This window comes from Papio anubis, chromosome X (assembly GCF_008728515.1).
Source record: "Papio anubis isolate 15944 chromosome X, Panubis1.0, whole genome shotgun sequence".
In the NCBI taxonomy this organism is placed as follows: domain Eukaryota; kingdom Metazoa; phylum Chordata; class Mammalia; order Primates; family Cercopithecidae; genus Papio; species Papio anubis.
Genome location: NC_044996.1, coordinates 120,821,656 through 120,837,152, shown reverse-complemented (window position 1 = coordinate 120,837,152; position 15,497 = coordinate 120,821,656). Strand labels below are relative to the sequence as shown.

At 43.3% G+C, this 15,497-nt stretch overlaps 1 protein-coding gene across 5 annotated transcripts in view; it reads right to left on the bottom strand.

Moving 5' to 3' along the window:
• The window catches only part of PCYT1B (phosphate cytidylyltransferase 1, choline, beta), a 114,425-nt gene that overhangs the window by 22,245 nt on the left and 76,683 nt on the right, over positions 1 to 15,497 (bottom strand). For all 5 annotated transcript variants that reach the window (XM_003917515.4, XM_003917514.4, XM_009197351.4 and 2 more), the window contains exons 4-5: positions 9,698 to 9,849; positions 6,937 to 7,015 (exon numbers count right to left, since the gene is read on the bottom strand). In XM_003917515.4, the coding sequence (XP_003917564.1) occupies positions 6,937 to 7,015; positions 9,698 to 9,849 (231 nt within the window). The remainder of the gene's footprint in view (positions 1 to 6,936; positions 7,016 to 9,697; positions 9,850 to 15,497) is intronic.

The window sequence follows — 15,497 nt, the reverse complement described above, 5'->3', positions numbered from 1 at the left end:
CCCAGCTCAGCCCCTGTGTCTAGCACATGGAAGGTGTTCAATAAATGCAAATTGAGTGAGAAAGTAAATGAAGACTAAAAACTGAGTCAATGAATTAGATCACAGCAACTCTGCTTCATCCCCAAGGAAGTCTGCTCATGTTATACTGAAGGAAAAGAAGAAAAATTGTACTATTTGTGTCGTCTCTGATCTGAAGGCGTACCTGTAGGGATGGTTAGATGATTTATCTTCCTAAGAACAGTCTACTGTACATGGTAGTTTCACCACTCAAAGGCCCTTTCATCTAGAATATGTGGGGCTCAGTGAAAATAAATAAGCACAGAGGATGCCAAGTTCTAATAGAACTTCCTCAAAGTCTTCAAAGATAAATGTGGGTACATCAACAAATATAGGGCTATAAAGAGGTCACAAATATTAACAAAGACAAGAATCAGGTTTATGCTCACACTTCTGTTGTGAACTGAAATGACATGTTGTTGGCAACTGAGATCTTTCTACCCCATATCATTACAGCCACTCAGTCAGAGGCATCAGGCATGGGACAGTATGATGGACAAAGCCTGGGGACAACGGTACTGGGTTCTTGGTTTGTAGACGTGGGCGAGTCACTCAAACCCTCTGAAGGCAAGTTACTTAACTGTAGCCTCCTCAGCTGAGAAAAAGATGATTGGACAGGATGACCTGGAACGCATCTGTGCCATTTCTTTCTCTCTCACTCCCCATATCCAACCGAGTTCCCAATCTACTTCTTAAATGTTTCCCTAATTCACCCACTTTCCTCCATCCTAAACCAATTCAACACCATCTTGGCCAAAGATCACAGCAAGAACCTCAAAACCAGTCTCCAGCGATGCCATTTTTGTCTGCCTCAACCCATAAAGCAAGTTCTACAGAGCGTTCTTACTAAATGCAAGTCAGAGGTCTGCTCGAAACCCTCCACTGGCTTTGTGCTGTTCTCTGGATTCAGAGTCAAATCCTTAACTTGTCGTGCAGCAGCTTGCAGGGTCTATTCCCTGTGCTTCTCTCCAATTTTATCTCAGACCCTCTCCCCTTCACTCCCTAAACCAAGGCCCCAGTGCTATACAACTGCAGCAGGGGCACTGCTGTTGTACTCTGTGGAGTTGGGCAGTAGGCTGACCCTGCCTCAGCCCAGCCATGCTGGACTTCTTCAGTGTCCTGAAAGGGTTGGTTCCCCTCCCCTCACTCTGCCACAGACACAATCTCTACCTGGTTAACTCTTGGGCATCCACTGGGCTTCAGCTTTAGTGTCACTTCCTCAAGCAAATATCTCAACCCTCAGACTAGGTCTTCTGGTGTGTTGTTCCTTCCCATGGACCACTCCCCTTCCCTCCAAATACAGCAAGATCTTTATAAAATAACTTGTTCAACAACTGTCTTGTTGACTATAAACTACACTAGGGAAGGGATCACGCCTTTCTCATCCTCTTCTACATTCTCAGCACTGGGTGACAAACAGGCACCATAGGAATATTTGTTGAATGAATGACCAGATGAATATTGATCTCTAAGTGCCCTTCCAAATCCAGTTCTCTCTGAATGTTTCCATCTTGCAGCCCCAGTGATGGTGTCTCTTTGGAGCTTTCTTTTGATGTCATTTGCACGTTTATAGTATCACTAGCAGAGTGGCTCTGCTGATGTTAGAGACAAAACAGCCAGTTTCTTATGTTCCATGGTCAGAGGACAGTTGGGGTTTGCCACTAGGCCAAACACTTCTTTTATCACCTTCTAGGAGGGAAGAATCTAACACGGAAAACCAAATGGAAGGCAGAAGATGTAAACATCTACACACACGAACATAAATAGCACCCAAATTGACCCAGCTGTGCAGGAGGCTCTGGTGGGTGGGGGAACCCTGAGACGACATCCCCAACTTTGTGGGATGTCCTCACCTTTGTGGGATGTCCCCATCTTTCAGCAGGCAGATATTTTACCCACACCCCTCCTGCTGAAATAATAAGACAATTCTCTAGTGACTAATGGATTTTAGCAAGTCATGTAAGACATTGATGCCATGAGCTTACCCTTTCTTTGAAGCCAGAAGGTGAAGTCTCTGTGTTTGAGTAACCGAAAGTAGATTTGGCTTAGGGAGAGACTTGCTTTGGTTGGTTGGGGGGTAGGTCTCTGAAAGAAGCCAAGCCCTCTGTTGACATAATGAGATACCCGGCTTCCTTCAAATCCTAATTATTGCTCTGCTAAAAATATTCAGTAATGAGCACGATCAGAGAACCTTTTTTATCATGCTTTTCAGAATTGCAGCATTTGGTTATGGAGCTATTTTAAGAAGCAGCAAAGCACATGTTAATGAAGGAAACTTTCAACAGTAGTAGGCAATATTAGAATGGTGATGAGTAATGTGGACCTTACAGTCTATTTAATTTAAGCTCCATCTTTTTATCCAGCTTTGCTAGAGGATTTTGACACATAGTTCTGATAAGCAGAGCAGAGTGTTGTAAAGCTTAAGTCATGTCCTTGGTATTTCTGGTTTCATTTAAAGAGACTTTTGACTTTCAAAATAAGCCATGATTTTGAGTATGAAAGCCAAATATGGATGCTGAGGCCCTTTCTGAGCATCTTTCTCCCATGATGAATTCTGGCCTTCTCTACCTGGGTCCCAAATAGATCGTTACTGTGATTCTCCCTCCTGCTAAGGAATCAGCAGAGCAGATTTGATGGAGCACAAGGAAGGGTCCTTGCACATAGGAAAAGTCACACTGAGTCTTAGCCTGTGCTACTAGGGCAAGTAAAATACTACCTGACTATTCAATTTGGAAAGGGCATTGTGGTGGATTAAAGATGGCCCAATTCCCTTCCCCTGGAATCTGGGCTGGCCTCAGTGACTTGCTTATACCAAATGAATGTGGCAAAAGTAACTCTGTGTGACTTCCAAGACTAAGTCAGAAGAAGCCTTGTGGCTTCTGTCAAGATTGCTTTCTCTCTAGATATTGCCTCTCAGCTGCCATGCTGTGAGAAGCCCAAGCAACATGAAGAGGCCACCTGTACGCCCCAGTGACAACTGCAACTGAGTTCTGTGATCATAGCCAGCATCTAAGGCCAGCGACATAAGTGTACCACCTGGGAGCCCCAGCCCAGTCAAGCCTTCGGATGACCACAGCCCCCACCAACATCTGACAACTGTTTGAGAGACCCCGAGCAAGAACTACCCAGTTAAGCCTCTGCTAAAATCCTGCCCCACAAAATCATGAGTGAAATCAAGAGGCTCTTTTAAGTCACTAACTTTGGGAGTCACTTTCTTATGCAACAATAAGGATGCTGGATTGCTAGAGTTAGAAAAATGTTGGACCTGTTCCTACACCTAAACAACTGGAACTTGACATTTTATTCCCCAAATCAGGAAAGCAACATATTCTTGGCTCACTGACGGCCACTCACCCAGAAAGAAAACCGCCACCAAATGCTTATTCTTATACTCTATAAGGTAGCCAAGGAACTACTGCCCCCAGGAAACACTGATTCAAGAAACACTGGGGATAACTCAGCTGGATGAGAATGCCTGGTCCAGATCTTTGCTACTCTAAGTGAGGCCTATGGACCTACAGCATCTAACAACCTGAGAGCTCACTAGAAATGGGAATCTCTGGCCCCACCAGACCTACTGAATCTGAATCTGAATTTTCACAAAATTCCACAGATGATCTGAGGCATATCTAAGTTTCATAAGCACTGGTCTAAAACAAATCCTTATGGCAATTTTAGGAAAGGAGCAGCTGGCTTACAGCTCAGATCGTACAAATTTAAAGAGTATTAATCAGGCCAGGCATGGTGGCTCACACCTATAATCCCAGCACTTTGGGAGGCCGAGGTGGGAGGATCACTTGAGCCCAGGAGTTTGAGACCAGTCTGGGCAACATAGGGAGACTCTACAAAAAATTTTAAAATTATCTGGGCATGGTGGTGTGTGACTGTAGTCCCAGCTACTTGAGAGGCTGAGGTGGGAGGATCGCCTGAGTCCAGGAGGTTGAGGTTGCAGTAAGCTATGATCACACCACTGTACTCCAGCCTGGGTGACAGAGTGAGACCTTGTCTCATAAATTAAGTAAAGTAAGTAAATAAATAAATATTAATCACGCCATGCTATAACCCATCTTGATGTAACTGAGGCATCTGCCAGTTTCTTCTCCAGTTCCAGAGCAGACTTCCAAGTCCGAAGTGTATGAGGTTTCCTTCCTTGGAACTCCTCACAAACAAGATTGAGACTTGAGAATGTCAGACCTCCCATTATCCAATGTTCTTGACTTCTGAAGAAGTCCTTCCTAAGAGGATGGTACAGTCCCCACCACCAGCCCTGCAGGGGATGGCATGGAGCTTTCCAGGCTGGCCCCCAAGGAGTGTGAACCAACAAAAATGCCAGCAGGGAGAATACATACATTCTATGTAACAATCATTTTTCAAACTAGTATCCAATGTTGTTTTCATTTCTAGGGATCATGTCTGTCCTGAGGCCCTGTTCTCATGGACACTGAGACCTTGATGACTTCAGGGAGAGGCAGATGAAGCTGAGAGTACAGGAGACCATGTTCAGCCTTCAACTTCTAAAACAGTCTCTTTTTAAGGCTCATTTAAATAGAAGAGTTAAGAAAGGCAAGAATTTCACTAGGAAGAGCCAGGCTTTGAGGAGTATAAAAAGGGTGTTCTAAACCCCAGAAGTGTCTTTTGAACTATTAAGAACCAGAGGCTGAGTAGACTCAGGGTACAGAATGTTTGACTGTAAGCCCTGGAGTGTATGTTAACCCTGGGAAGGCATTAAATTAATTAAGGGGCAGTTTTCTGCTCTCCAGGAAGAAGAAAAGGACCTCTGGGAGTTGAGGGGAGGAGTGCAGAGAGGGATGGGGAGGCAGACAGCAGAAGTGAGGGAACAGAAGTGCAGTCTGTCCCTTGCTCTGACTCAGGTTCAAATCCCAGGGGCAGGGGCAGGGGCAGGGAAGAGACCCCTTTAGAAGGCTCAGTGCAGGGCCACTGGCACCTTGTCAGGAATTTTGGAAGGAAATACTTTTACAGAGGCCAACATGGCGGGCAGGTCAGACAGGGCGTGACATGGCTTACTCACATTGCCTGGTTTCCCTTGCCCTCTAGTAGATTATGGAGGACATTTTTTAAGTTTCCTGGGGACTCTCTAGAGGAACATGGAAGGAAGTCCAAGATTTAAGATCAGCATGACTGCTGGGCAGCACACCTATAGCCCAGGGAAGGGAATCCTGCGACAGAGGCTGTGGTCAGGACAGGCCAAAGCGGGGAGGTGACAGAGTCTCAGAGGTTGCCGCAGGGGTCTGGTAGGTGGGGCTGATGGCTGAGCAGGTCTTGAGACCTCACAACTAAAGATCCCCAACCCATGCCAGGCCAGAGTGTTCCGGAAACTTAGATCACCTCAGGAGAAAAAGGCAAAAAGTTTACTCTACACAGTCTAAGTACAAACCTAGAAGAGTCTGAATGATTTCACATGCCAAGTGTTTTTTTTTCCTGTCAGCTGTGGAAATGGGGTTTCCTAGTTAAGTTTAGTTGTGGAAACCACTTATGGCCCCCCAGTTGCTCCTTCCCGCACAAAAGACCTGATCACAGATTCCCCTGCCTCAGAACAGTATTTGGTTCCATGTAACATCATATGGAAGCAAGCCTCAACCAGCTTGTCCTGCCAGTCTCCATCTCTGCCTCTCACCTCCACACACCCTACACTACATTAACATGTTTATTTTCTCCAGATACGCTGTGCTTCATACAGTTCCACCTTCGAACACACTGCCCTGGCCTGCTGTACATACTCTGCCACAGGCTGGTTATATTTTGGGTAATTATTTATGTCTTTCTCTGCTCTCTCTCAAGGGTGAGGTCTATGTCTTATTCATTTTCTCTCATACAATTCCTGGCTTATAGATGCACTCAGGGGATTCATATATTAAACAATGACAGCCAAAACCATCCAAAGATGGAACAGGCTGCCTCAGAAGGCAGGAAGCTCCCCATCATGGGAAATGTAAAAGCATCAGTTCTGCCGGGAGCTGGCAATGATGCCAAGAAGGAGATAGGAGCCTGGGTCAGTGACCCTTAGGAGCCCACCCTACCTCAAGAATCTGAAGGTCCATGAGTACAAGGAAAAGGCTATAGTGGCAGCGGGCTGAGTGGGAAATGGTGGGAGCAAGCTGAGTGGAGTCCCATTGGTCCCCAGGAGTGGGGAAGATGGCTCTGATGGCACATGTCAACAATGGCTCTAGTATAATGCAGGGAGCATTAGACTTCTTGAAATCCCTATGCATATGGTAACTCACTATAGTATCTGCACCTGCCAGATAATGGTTTAATGTATGTAGGAAGGTATGCATGGGTGTACCTACAGTGCCTATAGATGAGATGCATGGTAGATAGTAAAACAGCGGAAAATAAGCCAAGCCATTAAAACATTTACCCATTTTCTTTGCCTCTACATGTGGTATCTGATAATATTACTAACATGTGACAGGATGACACTAGAAATATGGCAGGACTAACTTTGGACACAAGGAGTCCAGGTTATTAACTAGCCAGTTATCTATCTTCTTCTGGAAGGAAATTTCTTGGGAGTATCCAGTAATTTCATTGTGAAGACTTAATTATGAATGGGGAAAATGGCTGCCCTTTAAGTAATGGGGTCCTGCATTTTTCGTCTGATGAGCCCAGAAATTAAGCCTCAGACCTAAAGTTGAGCACTTTGGTGCTCAGGTTCATTCCTATATAAATACCTAAATGGTATCTGTGCCATAACTGAGCCTTAGCACATGTTAACAGTGGCTTGTAGAAGCTGTTTGGGGGACATCTAAAGTTGTAACTCCCTGTTTGTATACACTGCAGATGTCCCAGGGCAGATGTCTCTTATTACACCTGATTATTGTGATGTGTTTGACAGGTGAGCAGAGGGGAATGCCTCACCTGCTTCCTTTATGTGCTTGTAAACATCATCAGAGCCAGCAGAGGAATACGGAATGTCATCATGAGCCACAAAATCAATCTGTTGAAGAGAGAGAAGAGTGATGTCACCACTGGGATGGATGTGCATGTCTGCAGATTTGAAGGGGGGAATGGTGACTTCAGAATGCCTTTTCAAAATAAGGCAGTTGTATGTTATATTTATAGTGGAGACCTGAATCCTTGGCTGAAATGTATTTCCAACTATTTTCATTTCTATGAGATAATGGGAACTAGAAGAATAAATGTTTTGGTTTCTCTCCTTTGCTGGTCCCTCTTTCTTGTCCTACCCCAGAGAGTAGGTTTTCTTGGCCTTCTGTCCTTCTGCATCTAAAGTTTATCCTTGAGAGAACCCATTCATTCTTTGAATTTTTATCATCCCTCCTATGATGAGGAACCCAAATCTTCATTTCCTGTCCCATTGATGGCAATGGGCACTCACACTTAGGTCACATTTTATACTGTGAAAAGGAATTTGTCTCTTTCCTCATTCGATCCTCATAACCACCTTGTGAGGTGGGCAGGCCACATGTTACTACTTCAGTTGGGACATAAGGTGCTGAAACTAGAAAATTTGTTAGATTTATCCGAGGCTTAAAGACTGGAGTGGGCTGCCGGGGCACCAGGCCAGGTGGTCTTAACTCCCACTGCAGCCCTCTCTTTTACCACCTCTTGTTGTCACTTTAAATCATCCTGTCCTGAATTTACTTCACCTTTCTGAAAATGAGTGACCCCTTCCAAAGGCACTTTTATTTTATTCATTTTGGGTCTTGGGGAGACCCAAGCCTTGGAATAAGCCTCTTTTCTCTACTTATTTCACTCACCCTAGGTTCCACTGGGATGTGTGTGTGTGTGTGTGTGTGTTTGTGTGCACACATGCATATGTAAGTGTGTAGCCATCATTTTCTCTCCATTGAGACTACACCAAATCCAGGACCTGGTCACCCAGATTACTGACACCAACTTGTATCTGGCCTTCCTCACTGTAGGCCTCCTCCTCTCCAAGCCATCCTGCTGTCACATGGGGTATCCTCCTTAAACAGGTTTTTTTTTTTTGTTTTTATTTATTTATTTATTTATTTTCTGGTCATCCTCATGCCTGCTCATCTTTATTCCTGTTTCCTGCAACATCAAGTAAACACTCCTTGCCTAGATTTTAAAACCCTTTATAACAAGTCCTTTAAAATGGGGTTTCACTCTACCTTGAGAGGTAATTTAGAGTAGTAGTAGTTAAATACTTGAGAGGTAGTTTAGAGTAGTATGATTCCCTGCCCCACTACTTGCTAGCTATATAACTCATAAGTTGGGGGAAAGGATTCAATCAGGATTTCTCAAGCTCAGTACTAGTGACATTCGGGACTGGAGAATTCTTTGGTGTCAGGAGTTGTCCTGTGCATTGGCACATGCTTAGCAGCATCCCTAACTTTTACCCACTAGGTGCCGGTAGCACCCCTCTAGCTGTGACAACCCCAAATGTCTCAAGACATTGCCAAATGTTCCTCAGGGCAAACTCGCCCCAGTTGAGAATCACTGGATTAAATGATATAATTATGTTAAAATGCTGAAAAATAATTAGTACGGAGTATATCCTCAATAAATGTTTATTATTATTATTAATTCTATTCTTAGCACTCAAACTTAGTTCCTTTTCCTCTCCAATGTATAATAACAACTTCTCAGGGTAGCTGTGAGATTGAATTCAATTCACATAATGACAAAGCCCTTAGCACAGTGCCGGGCACATGGTAAATACTCAATAAATTACAGCCATCATTATCATTATAAGTATCCCCCATAATGCCTAGCACATGTTGAATATACAATAGATGCCTAGTAAAAATGTGGTAGTGATTACTGGAAGTAAATCATATTGTAGTTTTTCCTTTTTCTTTTTATTCTCACTGGGAAATTGTCTCTTCAGCTATTACTCATGCACATTTATCAGTGTTCTCTATTCTCTTCTGCATCGTGGCTTTAAAAATAGAAAAGAAAATTCTTAGAACAGCTTAATCTTATTTTTTTTTTGTACTGCTTATAAAAGGAAAGAATAGCTCCTAATGTGGGGCTGGTAGGGAGATACAAAGCACATAATTTGATGCAGATCAAAAGAATCTCTCATGTTTCCAACTAATAAAAATCTTATGTCAGTAGGATTCTCAGGGTCACAAAATCATAGATATAAAGTTCTTTCTTTAAAGGCTGACCTGTGACCTTCTGGATAAGATGTGTGTTCATTTGTTCCATGAAAAAGAATGCCTATGAATCAATAAGCATCAATAATGACGGTGGTGATGGTGGTGACAATGACATTTTTGGAGCTCTTGCTATGGACCAGCCAGTGTTCTAACTGCTTAACTAAGATTGTCTCTTAGATCTTCAAAACACGCCCACAAGGAAGATACCAACATCATCCCATTTTACAGTTGAGGTAAGCGAGTACAGTGTGGTTAGATAACTTGTTTAAGGTCTCACAACTAGGAAGAGATAGAGGCAGGATTTGGACCTGGCTGGTTTAGCTCCAGGGCCCATACTCAAAGAAGTGAGAGGATACCAGCCCTCGGGCTTGGGCGGAAAAGAAAGGTGCCACATCAAGCAGTTCCACATGACAGTTCCTGAAATTACCTCTTTTAGAAATTGAGAGAGACTTTGGGCTTTCTGTAGTCTTAGCTGCAGAACCAGACTCCCTAATCTTGCTACTTAGAGAATGTGGGAGAATGACAAGTACCTTGTGTTTTTCCAGAAACTCTGGCGTGAGTGTCCAGGGAGCATCTCTGATTACTTCGTCTACGTAGCGACAGTGTCTGAGAGCTTCGTATCTCTCGGCTTCATTCATCACAGTGAAACCTTTGAATTTGTGGGTGAGATCATCACTGCAAACTGAAACAGGCAAATGCATTAAATGCCATTACTCAGCCCAGGACCTGCTCACAGCCACCCTGGTTCAGACAAGGCTTCTTCAGCAGGACAAAAGAAGCACAGCTTTGCTAGGTGCTTGTCATAATTGAACTCAGTTTTTTAAGGGAACAAAGGATTTGGAGAGCAAAGTAAGCTGAAATCCACTGACAATTCAGAATTTCATTTTAGTGCTAATTACATCTGCATTCTCCATGGAGGCTTCTATTAAAATTATTCTCTACACTACCTAATGTGACTTTCATGTCTTTTTATTTTTCTATCCCACTCCTCAGTGAAAATTATCATTCAGAAATAAAATGACCAAATGAACAGACAGAACTGAGAGAAGGAGAGGAACCAAGAGGCCTGATTTATAGGAAGTTTGAACGGTTTGAACAATCGGTTCCAATTATTTTACTAGATTATTGTATTTTGCAACCCAAGTATGAGACAGACAGACAGACAGACAGACAGACACACACACACACACAAATACATGTACTTCTGTTTCTGGATTGAGGGCCAGTCACTACACATCAGACCACTCAATCAAGAGGAGAAAGTCATAAAATCAAAGGTTTGATCTAGTAGAGTTCATCCTTTCCACATCTCTTATCCTTTCTAGATCTCAGGTTCCTGAACCCTCAAATGGGGATATCTTCCACTATCAGCCTTAGAAAACATTTTTTGAGAACTTACAAAAAAAGTGCTTTTAAACAAACTGAACAATAAATACTATTCACTATCCTATCTTTTGGCTGGCCAAGGCAGCTTTCCTAAGATCTCCTATGTGTCAGGAAGAAATACCACTGTGGGTACAGTCCCTGTTTACCAAGATCCCAGTGAGAGCCTTGCAGTGGCCAGTCAAAACTACCTTGACTGATCTTTGCAATGAATTTTTTTTTCTTTAAAGTATTATGTACTTACAACAAATTCACTAATTTTTTATTTTTTATTTTTTATTTTTTTGAGACAGAGTCTTGTTCTATCACCCAGGCTGGAGTGCAGTGGCGTGATCTTGGCTCACTGCAACCTCCACCTCCCAGGTTCAAGTGATTCTCCTGCTTCAGCCCCCTGAGCAGCTGTGATTACAGGTGTGTGCCACAATACCCAGCTAATTTTTGTATTTTAGTAGAGATGGGGTTTCACCATGTTGGCCAGGCTGGTCTCGAACTCCTGACTGCAAGTGATCCACCGGCCTCAGCCTCCCAAAGTGTTGGGATTACAGGCATGAGGCACTGTCCCCAGCCAATAAATTCACTAACATTAAGTGCACAATATGTGTTTAATTTTAAAAAATTAATTGATGCATAATAATTAACATATTTATGGGGTAGACTGTGATGTTTCCATGCATGTATACATTGTATAATAATCTAATCAGGATATTTAGCATATCCATCACCTCATACCTTTATCATTTCTTTGTGGTAAGAACATTCGAAATTCTGTCTTATAGGTGTTTTGAAATATACAATATTGTTAACCATAGTCACCCTAATGTGCAATAGAACACCGGAACTTATTCCGCCTAACTGTAACTTGGTACTCGTTGATGAACTTCTCCCTGTCCCCTGTCACCTACCTTCCCCAGCCTCTGGTAACCACTGTTCTACTCTCTATTTCCATGAGATCAACTTCTTTAGATTCCATATATAAGTGGTATTGGTATATAAACACAATGGAATACTATTTAGCTATGAAAAAGAATGAAATCCTGTCATTTATGGCAACATGGATGGATCTGGAGGATATTTCATTAAGTGAAATAAGCCAGACACAGGAAGACAGATACTGCCTAATCTCACAGATGTGTTTTAAAAACAAAAATATGATCATTTTCTTGGAACAGAATGATGGCCCACAGCCAGAATCAAATCTGGCCACAGAGTAAGCATAGCCAACAGCCACACTCAGCATCCTTGGAAAGCCTTCTGTTGTAGTCCCTTCACATAATCCACACCCAAGCCATCAAGAAAACTGCAGGCTCTGCCTTCAAAGCACTCCCGGAAGCCATGTTTTTCTCAGCACCTCCACTGCTCCCATCCCCACCCCTTCATCATCTCTCCCAGGGATAACTGCAGTAGCCTCTTAACTGATCTCCTGATTCTGGCATTGCCCACTCCCAACAACTTATTCTCATTGGCCAGAATGAGCCTGTTGAAGCTTGTCAGTCTGTGTCATTCCCAAACTCAGAACCCTTCCCATCTCACTCAGAGTAAAACCGAAGTCCTCCAGTGGCCGACAAGACCCATACCTCTGCCCACTCCTTGCCTCCCTGACCAACCTCCTAGTGTCTCCCAGCTCCCTGGCCTTGCAGTTTCTTGAATACTTCTCCTCAGGTCAGGGCCTTACACTATTCCCCAAAACTGGAATAATTGTGCTCCAAATACTCATAGAGCTCACCTCCTCCTCTCCCTCAAGTCTTTCCCCCTATCTTCTTTTTTTTTTTTTTTTTTGACAGAGCTTTGCTCTTGTTGCCCAGGCTGGAGTGCAACGGCACGATCTCGGCTGACTGCAACCTCCGCCTCCCGGGTTCAAGCAATTCTCCTGCCTCAGTCTCCCAAGTAGCCCCACCCTCTTCTGAATTGTGATCCTCTGCTGCGTTACTTCTCCCCATGACACTTGTCTCATGTAGCTGTCTTATTTAGTTTTATTGTTGGTGTTCCCCTATAAATTCCCCGAGGGCAGGGACTTTTGTTTCATTTTCTGATGTACCATACCTGGCCCCTAGTAGGCTTTTAACGATATTTCTTGAATGAATTAACAAAGCCTGATACATATAGATACTCAACAAATCAACAAATATTTATTATTTTTTACAATAATAGATGTATATTTATCTACAGGTTTCTCTCTCTCTCTCTCTCCTTCTTTTTTTTTTTTTTTTTTTTTTGACACAGAGTCTCCCTCTGTTGCCCAGGCTGGAGTGCAATGGCGCGATCTCAGCTCACAACCTTTACCTTCTGGGTTCAAGCAATTCTCCTGCCTCAGCCTCCCGAGTAGCTGGGATTACAGGTGTCTGCCACCACACTTGGCTAATTTTTGTATTTTTAGTAGAGACAGGGTTTCGCCATGTTGGCCAGGTTGGTCTCGAAGTCCTGACTTCCAGTGATCCACCTGCCTCAACCTCCCCAAATGCTGGGATTACAGGCGTGAGCCACCACGTCTGGCCTACAGGAACATTTCAACAACATACATGCAAATGAGAGACTAATGAGTTTCTAGATATATATATATATATATATACACACACACACACATGCCTCTATATCTCCTATACATACTTCCCGAGATGTTTTCTATTGTAGCAGTTTATATTACCAAAACAACATCAACCATAAGTCTGGCTTGAAAACTGCTGAGTATCAGAATCACCCAAGGAACTTGTTAAATACATATAAAGAAACCCAGCCCACTCCCTGAGATTTTGATTCAGTGCGTCTGTAGTGGGGCCCAGATAGCTCTGTCTTTGACAAGCTTCAGAGATGATTCTGATGAATACAACATTTGAAAACCCTGAAGCATATTATAAATAACTTAAGTCAAGAGCTCTACCTGTCTTCGAATCACCCATCATGCCCAGAGGTGGGGTTGGGGGGAAAGGTGGGCAGGAGGTGGCAGGTAGTAGGGCCATAATAACTACGTATTGATTTACTGACTATATTAGCTTTTGACCCCATAAACAGGAATTATTTATGGGCCATGCAATATGATTTTAAAACTAATCTAAGACTTTTTGAATGTTCTTTTAGGACTTTATTAAAATACTACCCCAAGAATCATATTGAGCAGAAATGGATTTCAGACTCCATTTTCTATTTTAAACAGCACAAAACTAGGCCGCGCCACATCCTCCCCTTTTCTGAATCTGCACCTGAGCAATTTGGTATAACTTCTACATGACCGAGATAATGGCCTACTGATAGAGCACAAAGAAAACAAACATCCTGTTTATGCCAATACGGGGTCCTATTTTCCTATCCCAGGAGTGACCTCAAGAAGCAGCTGAACATGCTGACCAGTTATTGTCTAAACATTAATTACGCCCAAAGCAGCACTGTTGTTCTTGAGTCTTGGCAAATGCACTCTGACAACCAGATGGAGAGCTCTGGGCAGCGGTATTCCATGGATGAATTCATTGAGCTATCTGGGAACTCATGCTGCAGCTAACCTATGCTGGCACCTCACTGTGCTCCCACAGGAGAGAAAATACAACATAGGGGTTGAACTTGGGAGCCCAACAGACTCAGGTTCTAATCCCAGCTCTGCTATTACCGAGAAAGTTACTCAAACTCTCTCAGCCTCGGTTGTCTGATCTTTAAAACATGGTGAAGTTTTGAGAATTAAATTTGATCATCTTTATGAGCAGAGAGTAATGCTGAATAATGTTAGCCATTTATGAATAGCAGTAGGAAAATAGGATCATTCATGGATCTATTACTTCAGATTTTGTGTTCTGTCTTTTCCCTGCCCCCTACTCCAAGAAGGTATGAGGGCCCCGTGGCACAGACTCCTTTGTAGGTGCTGTGAACTCAAGTTGCTGGTAGATAGCCTGACTTCCTGGCTGCTGTTTTCCTGAAGCCAGAGCAACTTGGGGGGTATTCTGGAAAGAAGAAGACAATGAGAGACAAGATCTCTCCAAATTGCAGGGAAAGGGCCAAATGTCTATGGATCCCACAAGCAGCAGGTGCCAGTGGCAGGACCTCAGGAGATATGAGAATGTGAGGCCCTAGGCATGGGAGTTCCACCTGGGAACAGACTGCAGGAACCTGACCCGTGATAGGTGCAACGAATCTGCTCCCTTCTAGTAATTATGTGGGCTCAGACAGTGAGGGCAGTGCAAAAATGGCCCTGGGTTGAAGACTGGAGGCCCCTCTCCTGTTTCTGTAAACATGGTGGACACTTGTTTGACTCTGCGGAGGTGAAGAGAGCCCAGCAAAGTCTGAGACTAGGCCAGGCACAGTGGCTCACGTCTGTAATCCCAGCACTTTGGGAGACCGAGGTGGGTGGATCATTTGAGGTCAGGAATTCGAGACCAGCCAGGCCAACATGGTGAAACCCCATCTCTACTAAAAACACAAAAATTAGCCGGGTGGTAGTGGTGCATGCCTGTAATTCCAGCTACTCAGGAGGCTGAGGCAGGAGAATTGCTTGAGCCTGGGAGGCGGAGGTTGCAGTGAACCGAGATCACATCACTGCACTTCAGTCTGGGCGAGAGAGTGAGACTCTGTCTCAAAAAAAAAAAAAAAAAAAAAAGACCGAGACTGAATTTCCTACCAGTCAGGCAAAATGGACTCATAAAGAATATTTAGTTTCAATTAAAATATAATAAAATAAATCCAAGTTTGTGGAGTAATCCTTATGTCTTCTATAGTAGTAGTAGTATGTTTACTGTTGTTATTTTTATTGCCCTCCTGCGAAGCAGAGGTGGCTATTTGGTGACTCTAGAAAAAATTTTTTTAGAGAAAAAAACACTCTAGTATAAATTTTAATTCTTTGGCCTGTTTTTAAATGACACAAACTTGCAAATTAAAGTGGAGGAAAAAAGAGCTTTACAAGTGAAGAGTCTCAATTCACTAAAATAATGCCAACAAGATAAGCTTGCATAGAAGAATTTTCAAATTGTT